The sequence below is a fragment of the Genypterus blacodes genome, unplaced genomic scaffold (genome assembly GCF_046128005.1).
Source record: "Genypterus blacodes isolate CSIRO-AG114 ecotype Tasmania unplaced genomic scaffold, CSIRO-AGI_Gbla_v1 ptg000032l_1, whole genome shotgun sequence".
Taxonomy (NCBI): Eukaryota; Metazoa; Chordata; class Actinopteri; order Ophidiiformes; family Ophidiidae; genus Genypterus; species Genypterus blacodes.
In genome coordinates this window covers 5,722,275-5,735,572 of record NW_027466845.1, presented here as the reverse complement: position 1 = coordinate 5,735,572, position 13,298 = coordinate 5,722,275, and the positions used below count along the sequence as shown (strand labels likewise).

At 40.4% G+C, this 13,298-nt stretch overlaps 2 protein-coding genes across 2 annotated transcripts; both read right to left on the bottom strand.

Moving 5' to 3' along the window:
• Positions 1–1,881: 1,881 nt before the first annotated feature.
• LOC142995278 (extracellular calcium-sensing receptor-like) lies at positions 1,882–5,910 on the bottom strand. Its single transcript, XM_076146269.1, has 12 exons — positions 5,645–5,910; positions 5,091–5,266; positions 4,813–4,901; positions 4,561–4,740; positions 4,256–4,444; positions 3,960–4,170; positions 3,610–3,806; positions 3,299–3,508; positions 3,061–3,184; positions 2,792–2,985; positions 2,399–2,680; positions 1,882–2,304 (listed from the first exon to the last, which is right to left on the bottom strand). The coding sequence occupies exons 1-12, from the start codon at positions 5,908–5,910 to the stop codon at positions 1,882–1,884; spliced, it is 2,541 nt and encodes an 846-aa protein (XP_076002384.1).
• Positions 5,911–8,900: 2,990 nt separating this feature from the next.
• On the bottom strand, positions 8,901–12,991 carry LOC142995277 (extracellular calcium-sensing receptor-like). Its single transcript, XM_076146268.1, has 11 exons — positions 12,738–12,991; positions 12,297–12,511; positions 12,082–12,164; positions 11,762–11,941; positions 11,496–11,684; positions 10,837–11,385; positions 10,531–10,740; positions 10,296–10,419; positions 9,936–10,129; positions 9,443–9,724; positions 8,901–9,323 (listed from the first exon to the last, which is right to left on the bottom strand). Exons 1-11 carry the CDS (start codon positions 12,989–12,991, stop codon positions 8,901–8,903), a joined length of 2,703 nt encoding a protein of 900 aa, XP_076002383.1.
• Between the last annotated feature and the right edge of the window lie 307 nt (positions 12,992–13,298).

The following is a 13,298-nucleotide window of genomic DNA, read 5'->3' as shown; positions in this document are numbered from 1 at the left end:
CAATGGGTCATTGTAAAGCGCTTTGGATAAAATGCACGTGCTACTGAGCAAAATCATTTACTTGACAATAGCTTAAATGTTTTTTTTGTATATGTATTTTAATTGAAGAAAGCATTTGACATGACAGTGAGCATACAGTTATGGGACATTTTGGAGATTGTGTTTTGATACAGAAAGAAGGGGGGGAAAGAGAGTGAGACAGAAAATAAAGAGTTGCTGATTGGCATGAGTAACTATAATCTAACAGAAAAATATAAGGTCTTATAATAAATATAACAAAAATAACAGATTTAATGTTTTTTGCATTGTCAGTATATTGAATCCTGTGAGGATTACGAAGAAAACAAACCATGTCCTAGTTTTGCAAATCATCAAGTAGAATACGGTGGGGGAAAAAAACAACTTACCCTTGCTTAGAGTCACAATCAAGCCTAGGGCAGATAGCTGCGGTTTAACAGGGTTAATAGTTACATCATCTCAAAGGATAATGACAGGGTTGAACTGAACTCAGGGAGGTGGGGAGGTACTGATGGCTCTGGGAGAGCGTTATCACCCGAAGCCACAGGTGCACTATTCATCACTGCACATTACACGAGCAATTAAACCCCATTATATACACAAGCAGTGGGCCAGAGGGGAATAATGTAACCTGAGTGTATGTGTGCATGATAATTTCAATGTTTGCAGAATCATGAACAAAAATGTATTGTAAGAATTACTTACTGATAAAATATAGATAAAAATATAAATATTGGCTTCAGCAGAAATTCCTGTGTAATCTCTATCGTATCCACACAACTTTACTTGGGTTCAGTGGGTGTGGACCCTTTACCCACTACCATCCACACAATCCAACACTGTACACCTATCTCAAGCCACTGCAATAAAGGTTGCCCTATGACCTGTGGGCATCACTATCCAATAATCCAGAACTTGAGGGTCAAAGGGACAGTCAGTGACAGCTAATCATGCATTTGGCTCACAAATAAATAAATAAAAAATGTATACCCTCTTACGTCTGCTATGATGAAACCAATGAACAAAATACTGTAGACTGCAAGCATACAATAATTGTATTTTATAATACTGTGTGGAATGCTACCATCTATTGACCATTGTACTACAAATCCATTTTGTAAAAAAAATCTATGTTGTCAGCTCCTATGATTAAGAACTCAAACCCATAACACTTTGCCAGTACATTTGACTTGGAGTGCATTGACTAAGCCTGAATTCACAGGTGACATAGCTTGTTGAGTCTTGGTTCGATGGGAAGGCCCCGGTCATTGAATGTGTGGAGTCTGCTTTGGTTTCCTCCGTGTACTCCTGTGTCTCCCAACCTTCAAAACATGTATTCAGTATATTCAGGATTTGATTGGTTGATGTGAATAAAATTAAGAGGATTTCATTCAAACATATCAAACTCGTAGCTGTGGCGTTGGAATGTGTTTGAAAATGCATGCTGCAAGCCCTCCAGGGTGTCTGTCGAATGGAAGGGAGGTAAAGAAGGTTTCTGGTGGGGGCTGCACGTGTATAAGATGAAGATGAAACATTTGATCGATATTTAGACCTTCATAGATGGTTTACAGAGTTCTGTGTTGAAGAGAGATATGAAGATACAGACGTGTGATTGTATAACTCAAGGGCTGTCAACCAAACTCATTTCCCAGACTTAACTTCTAAACTCATTATCTGGATGATATTTATTTGTCTTTTTCAGAACTTCAGTCAGTGATGAACACCATACAATTGCAGCAGAAAAACACACAGGTGTGGTCTTGAAATAGAATACATTTTAATCATTCAGTCAATATTTGGTAACTGAATTACAAACAGCTCATGATGCAATTTGAGGCAGGTAAGAAAAGATTACCAATGTATTTATCTGGCCATCAGGTGTTTCTTAGTGTTTCTCTCAGGCCTTAAGAGGATGATGAAACACTTGGGGGCAAAGATGCAGAGCAGTAAACCGTAGCTAGAGGCCAGGATAGCAAAAATCTCTACTGCTACAGTGTACTTCCCTGGAGAGCTAACATAAGCAGGGACAAAAGCCACCCAAACTGCACAGAAGATCAACATGCTGAAAGTGATCAGTTTGGCTTCATTGAAGTTGTCTGGGAGTTTCCTTGCCAAAAAAGCCAGAAGGAGACAAGTGCACGCCAGCAGACCAATGTAACCCAGAATCAGAGCGAAACCCACCACAGAGCCCATAGCACACTCCAGAGTAACCTTTGAACCTTTGAAACCCAGGTCACGTCGCGGCTCTGGGGGACTGATGGACAGCCATATTACACAGATGATGATCTGAAAGCAAGCAAATATGTTTCATATCAGTTTTACATGAATGTGGTTCATAAAAGCTTTAAGTTGATTTTTGTTTTAAATCTGTAGAGCTCACCTGTATACTAGTGAAGAAGCAGACACTTCCTCTCTGTTGGCTTGGACCAAACCACCTCATTAGTTCTCCAGCACCAGGACGAGCAGAGCGGAATGCTGCTAGAACCACTATGGTCTTGACTTGGAGGCAGGAAACACAAAGTACAAAGCTGATCCCAAATGCTGCCTGCTGGAACCGACAAGACCAGACTGAGGGACGCCCAATGAACACCAGTGAGCACAGGAAGCAGAGCTTGAGTGACACAAGAAGCAGGAAGCTCAGTTCTGAATTGTTGGCTCGCACCTTAACATGAGAGGTGTGATATAAAGAGACAAGCATATGAACATGTAAAGTTGGATTAATCAGCAGGATCATCATCATATATAGTGTATACTTGTATTACTCTGTTTTTACCACAGGAGTATGACGGTAACACAGGAAAACCACAAACACAGCTGTTGTCGCCACAGCACCAGTTACAGCTACTGTTGTCAGTGTAATGCCCAAAGACTCATTAAAAGACAGGAAGTCCAGTTCCTGAGGGATGCAGGCAGTTCGCTTATCATTAGACCAGAACTCTAATGGACATTGCTCACAGTGGAGGGATCCTGGAAGAACAAAGTGAGAGAGTTAGTGTTTCTGTATCGTTAAATTGTTGTAGTCTGAGATTGTAATTTCCTTACCAGTTGTATTGCTTATCTCCCCTTCACCACATGGGATACAGTCAAAGCAGCACACAGGTTCCCCTCTCCTGTTGGCCTTTCGGGTACCTGGTGGGCAGCTATCAGTGCACACTGACATTGGCAGCTAAATAGAAAGTCAAATCAAATTCTCATTAGTTAATGTGTTTCACAATAAACATTCAGTTTAATAGCAAATATGTCTTTAACGTAAGTCAAGAATATATTATTTTGCAATGACCTGATTGGAACCTGTGCTCCATTGAACAGCTGACTGGTTAAGCTGGAGGTCAAACCCATCCACTCGACCAATCAAAACAAGTTTGAGGGAGCCCTCAGGAGTCTTCTGCCAGTTGACAAGGTCGTACTTTGCTGGAATGTCAGCCCCTTGGAAGTAAAACATTTCTCCCTGTGGTGTGGTGAAGTTCACATTGTTCAAGTTATGCAAAAGCTGAAAGAACCAAAATGGCATGTAAATGCATTTGTGAAGAACAAGTGTATCTTTCAGAACAGCAATCAAACCCCACACTAATTCTGTGTGTCAATTTTCACCTCTATAGGTTTGATTTGCTTTGGAATAGAGCAGGTGGAGCTGTTATTTCTGAGAGGCCTGTCTCTGTCAGGACAGGAGAGAAGCCTGTGAAGGGCATGGGCTGCAGCATACACAGCAAGGTAGACATTATACGCCACCCTTAGTTGTGAGGTGTCAGTAAGTGCATGCTGTAAGCTCTCCAGGGACTCTGTGCCACTACAGGGTCGTATGGAAGCTTTCTTATTTGACCTGCTTGATGGATGCGAAGTAGAAACATTTGATGGATAGTCAGACCTTGATGGGTGGTTTGCAGAATTAAATGGCGAGGACACAGAGGTTGCTTTTGATTGTGTAACTCCTAGGCTGCATCCAAACTCCTTTTCCCAGAATTCTCTCAAGAACTCATCATTTGGCCGATGTGATGGATGTAAACCTCTGAGATAATTTTCAAATCCAGGTATGGCTGAACTGCGAATAGCCACGCCAAGGACACCACCTCCTACTTCAGAGAGGGCAGCATTTTGCAGAAGTTCATCACTGGTGCTCCAAGCCTCACTTGCTAGAAACTGTCTGTCAGTCACCTGTTGTGACATTAGAATGTCACTATCAAAACATTTATCAAAACACGTGTATTTCATTATTTCAAGTTTTATTTTGGAGTCTCACGTTCATCTTGATAAGTTCCAGGAGTAGTTGTCTCACATCTGTATACCAGGCAAATATCAGGATCACACGTGCATTTGAAGCCTGGATTGTTAGTGCTGCATGTCTGGCATCTCTCTTTATGGTATCCCTGTTGACAGTTTCTGCAAATGCCAAACACACTCCCTTTCCTTGTATCTCCTCTTGAAATGCCTGAAATACAGAGGTGCATGAAGAAGAAATGCATTAAAATTTCTAAATTTCAAAGCATTAAGGGTGTGAATTCAAACCAAGCATCTTTGATCAACAGAACAACTAATACAAAATACCTTCAATGCCATATGCCCATAATCGTTTTTTGCTACTACTGCTCCAATCCAAGTCCAATGGAAGCGTATGGCGAGCCAGGCCATGGCTCTGGCTTGGTGAATATCACTTGGGATGGTTCTGAAGAAGTTAGGAAATTTGTGCCTATCACTCAGACAGGGGCAACTTGCCAAGTAGCTAATCTGAGAGAGAGAAAGGGAAAATTATTTTGGTAATGAATATGAGATAACTACATTATTGTTTAGGTCACTTACTACAGGTACAAACATTGGGCCCAGGACATTGGAAAGTATTTTTCCCACTGTGGATGAGTCGGCACCAATGACCAAAGGAACAGATTGACCTGATGAAAGAAGAAATGAAATGAAAACATTTTTACATGGGCAATAAAGTTAGCTTCATTTTGAAACACAGCATTGAACTAATCATCCTATTATCATCGTTATGGACATAGCAGGCCAGTGAATACCTCCTCTTTCTGTAATATCCTCTTCATACATGTTAGAATAGGAGGCAGTATCTGTCAAATTGCAGCTCCCACTTTCTCCTCCAGCCAGTGACAAGGCCTCCTGCTTTCCTCTATGTTGGCCACAACTATCAAGGATGCGGTAGCCCATTCTTAACTCTGGTAGGAGGTCAGCCTGGCGATTGATCTCATCCACAGCAAACACCATAGCATACATGTACTTTAAAGAAGCATGGTCTACACTGAAACCAGAGGACAGGTGGCGTGGGAGAAACATGCAACATGTTTGACTTTGAATATTCACTACTGTTCTATATATACACACATTAATACAAGTGTATTAATGTTTGTTTATTGAGTGCACAATTCTCATTCAATAAGATAAATGCCATTTATACAGAATTTAATACTGAAAAAAAACCTTATCTGTATTGCAGAGTAAGAGCTGTGTTTTGAGATAGTTACCTGCAGCCAAAATAGATGCGAGAAATGCATGAGAAATACAAAACAAGGAATTTGTGCATTTCTTTCTTTTTCTTCAGACATGAAATTGCAGATGATATCCTATCATGTGCAATATACAGTATGAATTCACAATCAAAGTACTTTTAGAATTTTACCCTGTGCAAGGATTGTAGCGTGGCAATGTAGTGAAGTTGGGGCTGATAGATGAAGGCTCGCGGCCAAGACCAAACAGCCCACCGATTACTACATCTCCATCCTGAGACAGACCCTGGCTGCTTAGTGCACCCCACTGAGAACACATCACTGGCTGAACCCCATGCAGGCCTGGTCTGAACCCAAATTGTCTGCCCACCATTCCTACAATGAGGAAGGACAGGGCTGAGGAAGGCCCTAGATTGAGGAGCCAAGACAACCACGACATCACTGCAGCTTTCTGGACACTTGAGAAATAAAAACAATCAGGTAACTAATAAGTCAGTGGCAGAATATACACAATTAATGCCTGAAATATATTAAATGTCAGTAAAACCTATCTTGCAATAGAAAAACTGAAGATGAAATCTTTTGCAAAAGAATCAAATCCTGTATAAGAAAAAGATAATTTGAAAGTCAAGCATACAGTAGACAAGACATCTAAACCTTTGCACACACACCTCCCTAACCTGCACTGCAAAGGTGCTCTTCTGGCTGTTTATAAAGTATTTAAAGCCGAAGGTGGGGTGATAAACAACAAGCACAAGCAACCCACTTCTCTCTAGGGTAAAGGCAAAGCAATATTGACGTGACAGTGAGTGATTACTGTTTCAAATTAAATCTGTTTATCTGAGGTTCAATCGATCATATTCGATAGGTAAATAATACAGTATCATGGTGACGCACACGTCTTGACTAAGACACTTCTGTGACTACTTTCTGAAACTGAAACACTAATTAATTATGAACCAGAAACGGTGTACTGATTTATGTGTACATGATTAGAAATTGATAATAGATGAGAAATGTAGCATTCGATGATATATATTTATATTTGTTTTCTTTTTCAAAAAAGTCTCCTTTTTCTGGTCTTGCCCATGTTGTAATAATATCAACCAGTAGATAACAGATATTGACTGAGAGTTCTAGGATTGTATCAAACATACAAAAATTTCACACCCTCCTCTCCACAGACAACTTTGTGTCACTGTCACCAGCCTCTCAGACCATCAGTCAGTTTGTTGTTCACATCTGCTGTCCTTTACCATCTGACTATATCATCACTATATTTTCCTGGAATTCTTCAGAGTCTTTGTCGGGCAATGAAGTTTTATAAAAAGTCAGTCTTTCTTTTTTGTTCTTCAGAATGGAATTACTGTGTTCCTCATCTCATAATTTGCCCATGTTGCAATAACATCTACCAGTAAATGGCAGATGTAGACTGAGTGTTGAGTTCTGGTTTGGTTTAAGAAACAGGAAGTTGGGAAATTGTCAAAAGAAGTTGCGGTGTAAATTTTGCCCCGCACAGGTGTAAGCCCGGGCTCTGAGCTCTTGAATCCCTGGCTCGAGCAGGAGACCCCGTGTGAGATAGTTCTGTCCAACTGATTATGGAATTTGTTTAACAGCTCTGGCCCCTCACCTGGGACATACACAGCTGCCAGAGTCGTGAGGGTATACAAACGGACCACAATTAAATGTCACCAGTAACGATATCATATATGAAAATGTATTTAACTATTGCCTTTTGTGAATGTATAAAACAACATTTGAAACAGTATAAAACAATACGTTTTCAAAATATATGCAGACATTGCTACATGAATGGTGAATGAACGATTGCTCAATATCTATAATCTAGCTGTGTATTTACTACGCATAACTGATTTGCACCTCAATGTAAAAAGAACATAAAAAATCTAAATGTAGGCTACTAATAAAATGGATGTACAAAAATCCAAGCGAAATAATCTGTATAAATAAATGCATCTGTAAACTTCCTATTACAATGTTACATATTAAAATGGTATGAGTAAATGGAATATAGAATTATAAGTTAATATACTAAATAACAGAGGAAAAAACACATACAGGAAGACATTTAATCTGTCTACACAGTGTTTTGGACCCTGTGAGGATTAAGAATGTAACAAACCATGTTGTGTTTTTCCCCTACCCTTCCTTAGAGCACCCGCCAGGCATGGGACAGCTGTGCTTTAACAGGGTAAATACTTACATCATCTCTGAGGATAATGAGAAATTGAACTAAACTCAGGGAGGTGACGAGGTACTGATGGTCTGGGAGAGCGTAAACACCCACAGCCACAGGTGCACTGTTCTTCACCTCCATCACAGCACATTTCACAAACAATTAAACCCCATTATGTACATACCCAGAGGGCTAGAGGGGAATAATGTACCCTCAGTGTATGAGCGCATGTTTTTTATTTTGTTTTACATATTTGTAATGTGGTTAATACGATTCTGAATTAATTGATAAATACATGGATTTATAAGATTGGAATTGGGTCACTTACGTTGGATAGACTATCTTACAAATTTAGATTCCTAGTGATGAAAAGTGTAAATAACAAATATACCAATATCAGGTAAATTCAGCATGTTGATTTATTTTATGTATCAAAAATGCCCTTGATGTCACACCCTCTACTCTACACACAACTCTGCATCACCATGTTTCTATCACAGGCCTTTCCAGCACTCAGTTGTAGTCATTTACACCTGTTGCTTATTGTCCATACCTGCTGTCCATTACCATCGTTGACGGACATTGAAGTTGTAAGTTTGATAGATTAGACAACTTGTGTGGCTCTGTTTTCCGTTTCAGTGAACACTTTGCACATGCATTCAGTTCCAACTCCTCAATTTTGTAATGAATGAAAGTCATGTGTGCAATGTTTGAAAACTCAAAACGTGTCTTTCGTGAAGCAGGCTCAGACAGAATTATCTAAGCAAAAGAACATGAACCTTGTTTACCTTGCATAACTTACTGAATAGAAAGTAATTGATCTATTGTTTTAATTTTATTGTAATAATTTTCATTTTCAAAAATGAATCATCAACCGCATGAATGCAAAAAATTTATTTTTATTTTTAAATGTATTGATGGTAAAGGGACTTTCTCAAGCACTTGCTAGTAGTATTTAATGATGTCAAAGTAAAGCAGCAATATTATAAATTTTCAAGAACAATTAAAAAGGTAAAAGTATTCATATAATGCTTATTATAAAACATCAGATCATTGACATTAACAGAAATATTGTTTGATGACATGTTAACATGAACACAGGGTTTATCCCTTATACAATTTAATGATTAACCCCTGAATTGCAAAGGGTAAGATTGAGCATTAATGTGTTGTCCAGACAAATACATTAAGAGGCATGACCCTCTGGCAGAATAACACAAAACAAAATGAGACTATCTGGCCATCAGGTGTTTCTTGGTGTTTCTCTCAGGCCTTAAGAGGATGATGAAACACTTGGGGGCAAAGATGCAGAGCAGTAAACCATAGCTAGAGGCCAGGATAGCAAAAATCTCTACTGCAACAACATATTTTCCAGGGGAGCTAACATAAGCAGGGACAAAGGTCACCCAAACTGTACAGAAGATCAACATGCTGAAGGTGATCAGTTTAGCCTCATTGAAGTTGTCCGGGAGTTTCCTTGCCAAAAAAGCCAGAAGGAGGCAGATGCAGGCCAGCAGACCAATGTAGCCCAGAATCAAAGCAAATCCCACCACAGAGGTCATAGCACACTCCAGAGTAACCTTTGAACCTTGGAGTCCCAGATCACGTCGAGGCTCTGGGGGACTGATGGACAGCCATATAGCACAGATGATGATCTGGATGAAAGAAAGCAGACGCATTTAAATGTTATTTTACATAGGCAACCACTCAATTAGAACAAAATAGCCCATACATCTCATTTTTTCTCAATTTAGCAATATAACAACATTCTCACCTGTATGCTAGTAAGGAGGCAGACACTTCCTCTCTGTTGACTTGGACCAAACCACCTAATCATGGCTTCAGCACCAGGGCGAGCAGAGCGGAAGGCAGCCAGAACCACTATGGTCTTGACCAGGAGGCAAGAAACACAAAGTACAAAGCTGATCCCAAATGCTGCCTGCTGGAACCGACAAGACCAGACTGAGGGACGCCCAATGAACACCAGTGAGCACAGGAAGCAGAGATTGAGTGACACAAGAAGCACGAAGCTCAGTTCGGAATTGTTGGCTCGTACCTTGAAATGGTTGGGACAGACAAAGATGTGGACATCTAAACATGTTTCCGTAAAAACAAAATTACACTACAAACATGTTTTTCGACATGGTCATCATTTTCAGGTATTGCAGGCAATGTGTCAGTGTGTGTGAGCGGTTGTAACATTTTGAACAGTTGCTGATTTTCAGTATTCAATATGTGGACTTTGTTATATTGCTCTGGGTTCTTACCATCGGAGTTTGGCGGTAGAACAGGAAAACCACAAACACAGCTGTTGTCACCACAGCACCAGACACTGCTACTGTTGTTAGTGTAATGCCCAAAGACTCATTAAAGGACAGGAAGTCCAGTTCCTGAGGGATGCAGGCAGTTTGCTTATCATTGGACCAGAACTCTAATGGACATTGCTCACAGTGGAGGGATCCTGGAAGAGCAGGCTCAAGTATAGGAGAGAGAGGAGAACATATAGAAAAGAGGAAAGCTCCAGATTAATACACAATGAGGGTGATATGAAAACTACATTGTCCACTAAATAAAATGTTTCTGCATAGTAAAATTGTTGTTTGAGTTTGAGTTTATAATTTCCTTACCGGTTGTATTGCTAATCTCCCCGTCACCACATGGGACACAGTCAAAGCAGCACACTGGTTCCCCTTTCCTGTTGGCCTTTCGGGTACCTGGGGGGCAACTCTGACTGCACACGGAGGTAGGAACCTAAGCAGTGAACCAAACAGATTCTCATGAACAAAATACTTCAGAATAACGTTTGGTTTCATAGCAGTTTTGTCTTTGACCTAGATCCACACCATTGACCTATCTGCATACCTTAGTGGACCCTGTGCTCCATTCAATAGCTGACTGGTTAAGGTGGAGGTCAAACCCATCCACTCGACCAATCAAGACTAGTTTGAGGGAGCCCTCAGGAGTCTTCTGCCAGTTGACAAGATCATACTTTGCTGGAATGTCACCCCCTTTGAAGTAAAACATTTCTCCTTGTGGTGTGGTGAAGTTTACATTGTTCAAGTGCCTCAAAAGCTGAAAGAACCAACACGTTAAAACAGAAAACATTTTAAGTATACTGCAAAATTTGCATATCACAAATGTTGGTTAGATTCCGGTGGTCACATTTACCTCTGACGGGCTGACATGTTGTGGAGATGAGCAGGTGGAGCCGTTGTTGTTGGAGGGCCTCTCAGGGCAGGAGAGAAGGCTGTGAAGGGCATGTGCAGCCGCATACACAGCAAGGTAGACATTATATGTCGCTCTTAGCTGTGAGGTGTCAGTAAGGACATGCTGCAAGTCCTCCAGGGACTCTGTGCCACTACAAGGGGATAGATAACCTTTTTGATGGGACCTGTGGGCAGGAGGTGTAGTGGAAATGTCAGACATTGTTGGATGGTTTACAAAGTTCATTGGTGAGGAGCGGTATGAAGATACAGAGGTTGCATATGTAACTCCAGGGCTGCATCCAAACTGCTTTTCCCAGAATTCTCTTAAGAACTCATCATGTGGATGATGAGATGGATGTAAATTTCTGAGATAATTTTCAAATCCAATTATGGCAGAACTTCGAATGGCCACACCAAGAACACCGCTTGCCACATCAGAGAGGGCAACATTTTGTAGAAGATCTTCACTGGTGCTCCAAGCCTCACTGGCTATAAACTGTCTGTCAGTGATCTATAGCAAGTGCAAGGTGAAATGGATAATAAAGCATGTTTAGTGAAATAAATACATTTCTATGTTTTTATAAATATAATAACTTATAATTTTTCATTTGAGTTTCTTACATTTCTCTTGGCTAGTTCCTGGAATAGTTGTCTTACATCTGTGTACCAGCAGAAAATAATGATCACTCTTGCAGTGGAAGCTTCAATTGTGAGTGCAGCTCGTCTGGCGTCTCTCACAACAGTTTCCCTCCGTAGCGGTTCTACAAATGCCAAACACACTCCTTTTCCCTGTATCTCCTCCTGAAATACCTGTATTGTAGAAATGAAAAAAAGCACGATTAACTGATTGATTAATGAATCGAATGATTCAATATTACAAGAATCACCTTCATTCCTAAATGACCATATTCATTGTTTGCTATCACAGCTCCAACCCATGTCCAATTGAACCTTAAAGCAAGTCGGGCCATGGCCCTGGCTTGGTACACATCGCTGGGGATGGTTCTGAAGAAGTTAGGAAATCTGTGTCTGTCACTCAGACAAGGGCAGCTAGAGAGGTAGCTGATCTAAGAGAAAGAAACAAAACAATATAGTTAACTATAGGTACATAAACGTCATAGCAATTTCTGACAACTGCAAACTATGTTAGTTTAACTATGTTCATCAGAAGTTTGATGTCTGAAGTAACAAAACTCACTACAGGTACAGACAGAGGCCCCAGAAACTTGGATATTATTTTGCCTGTTGTAGATGAGGCACCACCGATGACCAAAGGAACAGACTGAGTGCCTATTAACAGCATTAGAATTAGCATTATTATGTGAACAAATTCGCAACAAAAATAATACTTGTGCAGTATGAGGGCAATCATTGTCATTATAATCAGTTCAGTGTCACATACCAAACTAGATAGAGTAGTACCTGTTGTAGGTTGCTCGTATACAGCAGTGGAGTTGCAGCTGATACTGTCTCCTCCAACCAGTGACACTGTTGTTTGCAAGGCCCAAGGGTGACGGCCACAGCTATCAAGTATACGGTAGCCTAGCTTCACTCCTGGCAGCACAGCATCGTTATGATTGATTTCTTCCACAGCAAACATCATCGCGTAAATATATTGTAATGAAAGTAGTTCCAAACTGACAGCATGGGAGTAGAAAAGTCAAAGATGATTATATTAGCATTATGAATCAACTGCCGTATCAACCACTGATCAGATGTGTACATGATTGTAAAAGCAAATTTCATTGAATGTTTAGAGGTTTAACAATGTAGTTTCACACAACCAAATCAAACCAAGTCCATGCATTTCTAAAAAAAAAAAAAACATTTATGTAACAAAAACTTTGCATAATTTTGACTTACCCAGTGCAGGGTTTGTAAAGTGGTGGCTGAGTGAAGTCCTGATCTATAGCTGAAGGTATATAATGGAGATTAAAGAGACCTCCGATAACCACATCTCCATCTTGGGAGATGCCCCTGTTGCTTGGACGACCCCACTGAGAACACAATGTCGCCTGAACCCCCTGCAGCCCCATCTCTCTGCCCACCATGCAGAGGAGGAGCAGGGTGGACGCTGAGGAGAGCCACCGAGTGAGGAGCCAGGCAAACCCAGACATGGTTAAACATGCAGTTTACACATATACAAAGGCAATAACTGGAATCTGAGCAACAGAATATACATATAGAAGAGGTGCGATCAATATAAAATATCCAATGATAGTTCACATCAGCCCTAAATATGAAATGCATTAGGTTTGGAAAACTGATGAAAATGCATACAGTGCAATTTAAACAGAAACATCTTCAACTTTTTGAAAATAATTGTATCACGCGTACATTGCTAAATCTGCAACCGGATCATAACAATGACATCCCGTCCCTGCTCTACACAGATAGAGCGCAGAGTGCTGCAGTGCTATGTGT

What these genes read in the sequence shown, in the direction of transcription:
- LOC142995278 (XM_076146269.1), bottom strand. Translation starts at nt 5,910, where the DNA reads ATGTCGTGGTTGTCTTGGCTCCTCAATCTAGGGCCTTCCTCAGCCCTG. An exon ending in ATGGGCATATGGCATTGAAG is followed by an intron (nt 4,445 to 4,560) that starts GTATTTTGTATT and finishes TCTGTATTTCAG; the next exon opens with GCATTTCAAGAGGAGATACA. An exon ending in AGCAAATCAAACCTATAGAG is followed by an intron (nt 3,509 to 3,609) that starts GTGAAAATTGAC and finishes TGGTTCTTTCAG; the next exon opens with CTTTTGCATAACTTGAACAA.
- LOC142995277 (XM_076146268.1), bottom strand. Translation starts at nt 12,991, where the DNA reads ATGTCTGGGTTTGCCTGGCTCCTCACTCGGTGGCTCTCCTCAGCGTCC. An exon ending in CTTTACAAACCCTGCACTGG is followed by an intron (nt 12,512 to 12,737) that starts GTAAGTCAAAAT and finishes CCATGCTGTCAG; the next exon opens with TTTGGAACTACTTTCATTAC. An exon ending in ATACGAGCAACCTACAACAG is followed by an intron (nt 12,165 to 12,296) that starts GTACTACTCTAT and finishes TGCTGTTAATAG; the next exon opens with GCACTCAGTCTGTTCCTTTG.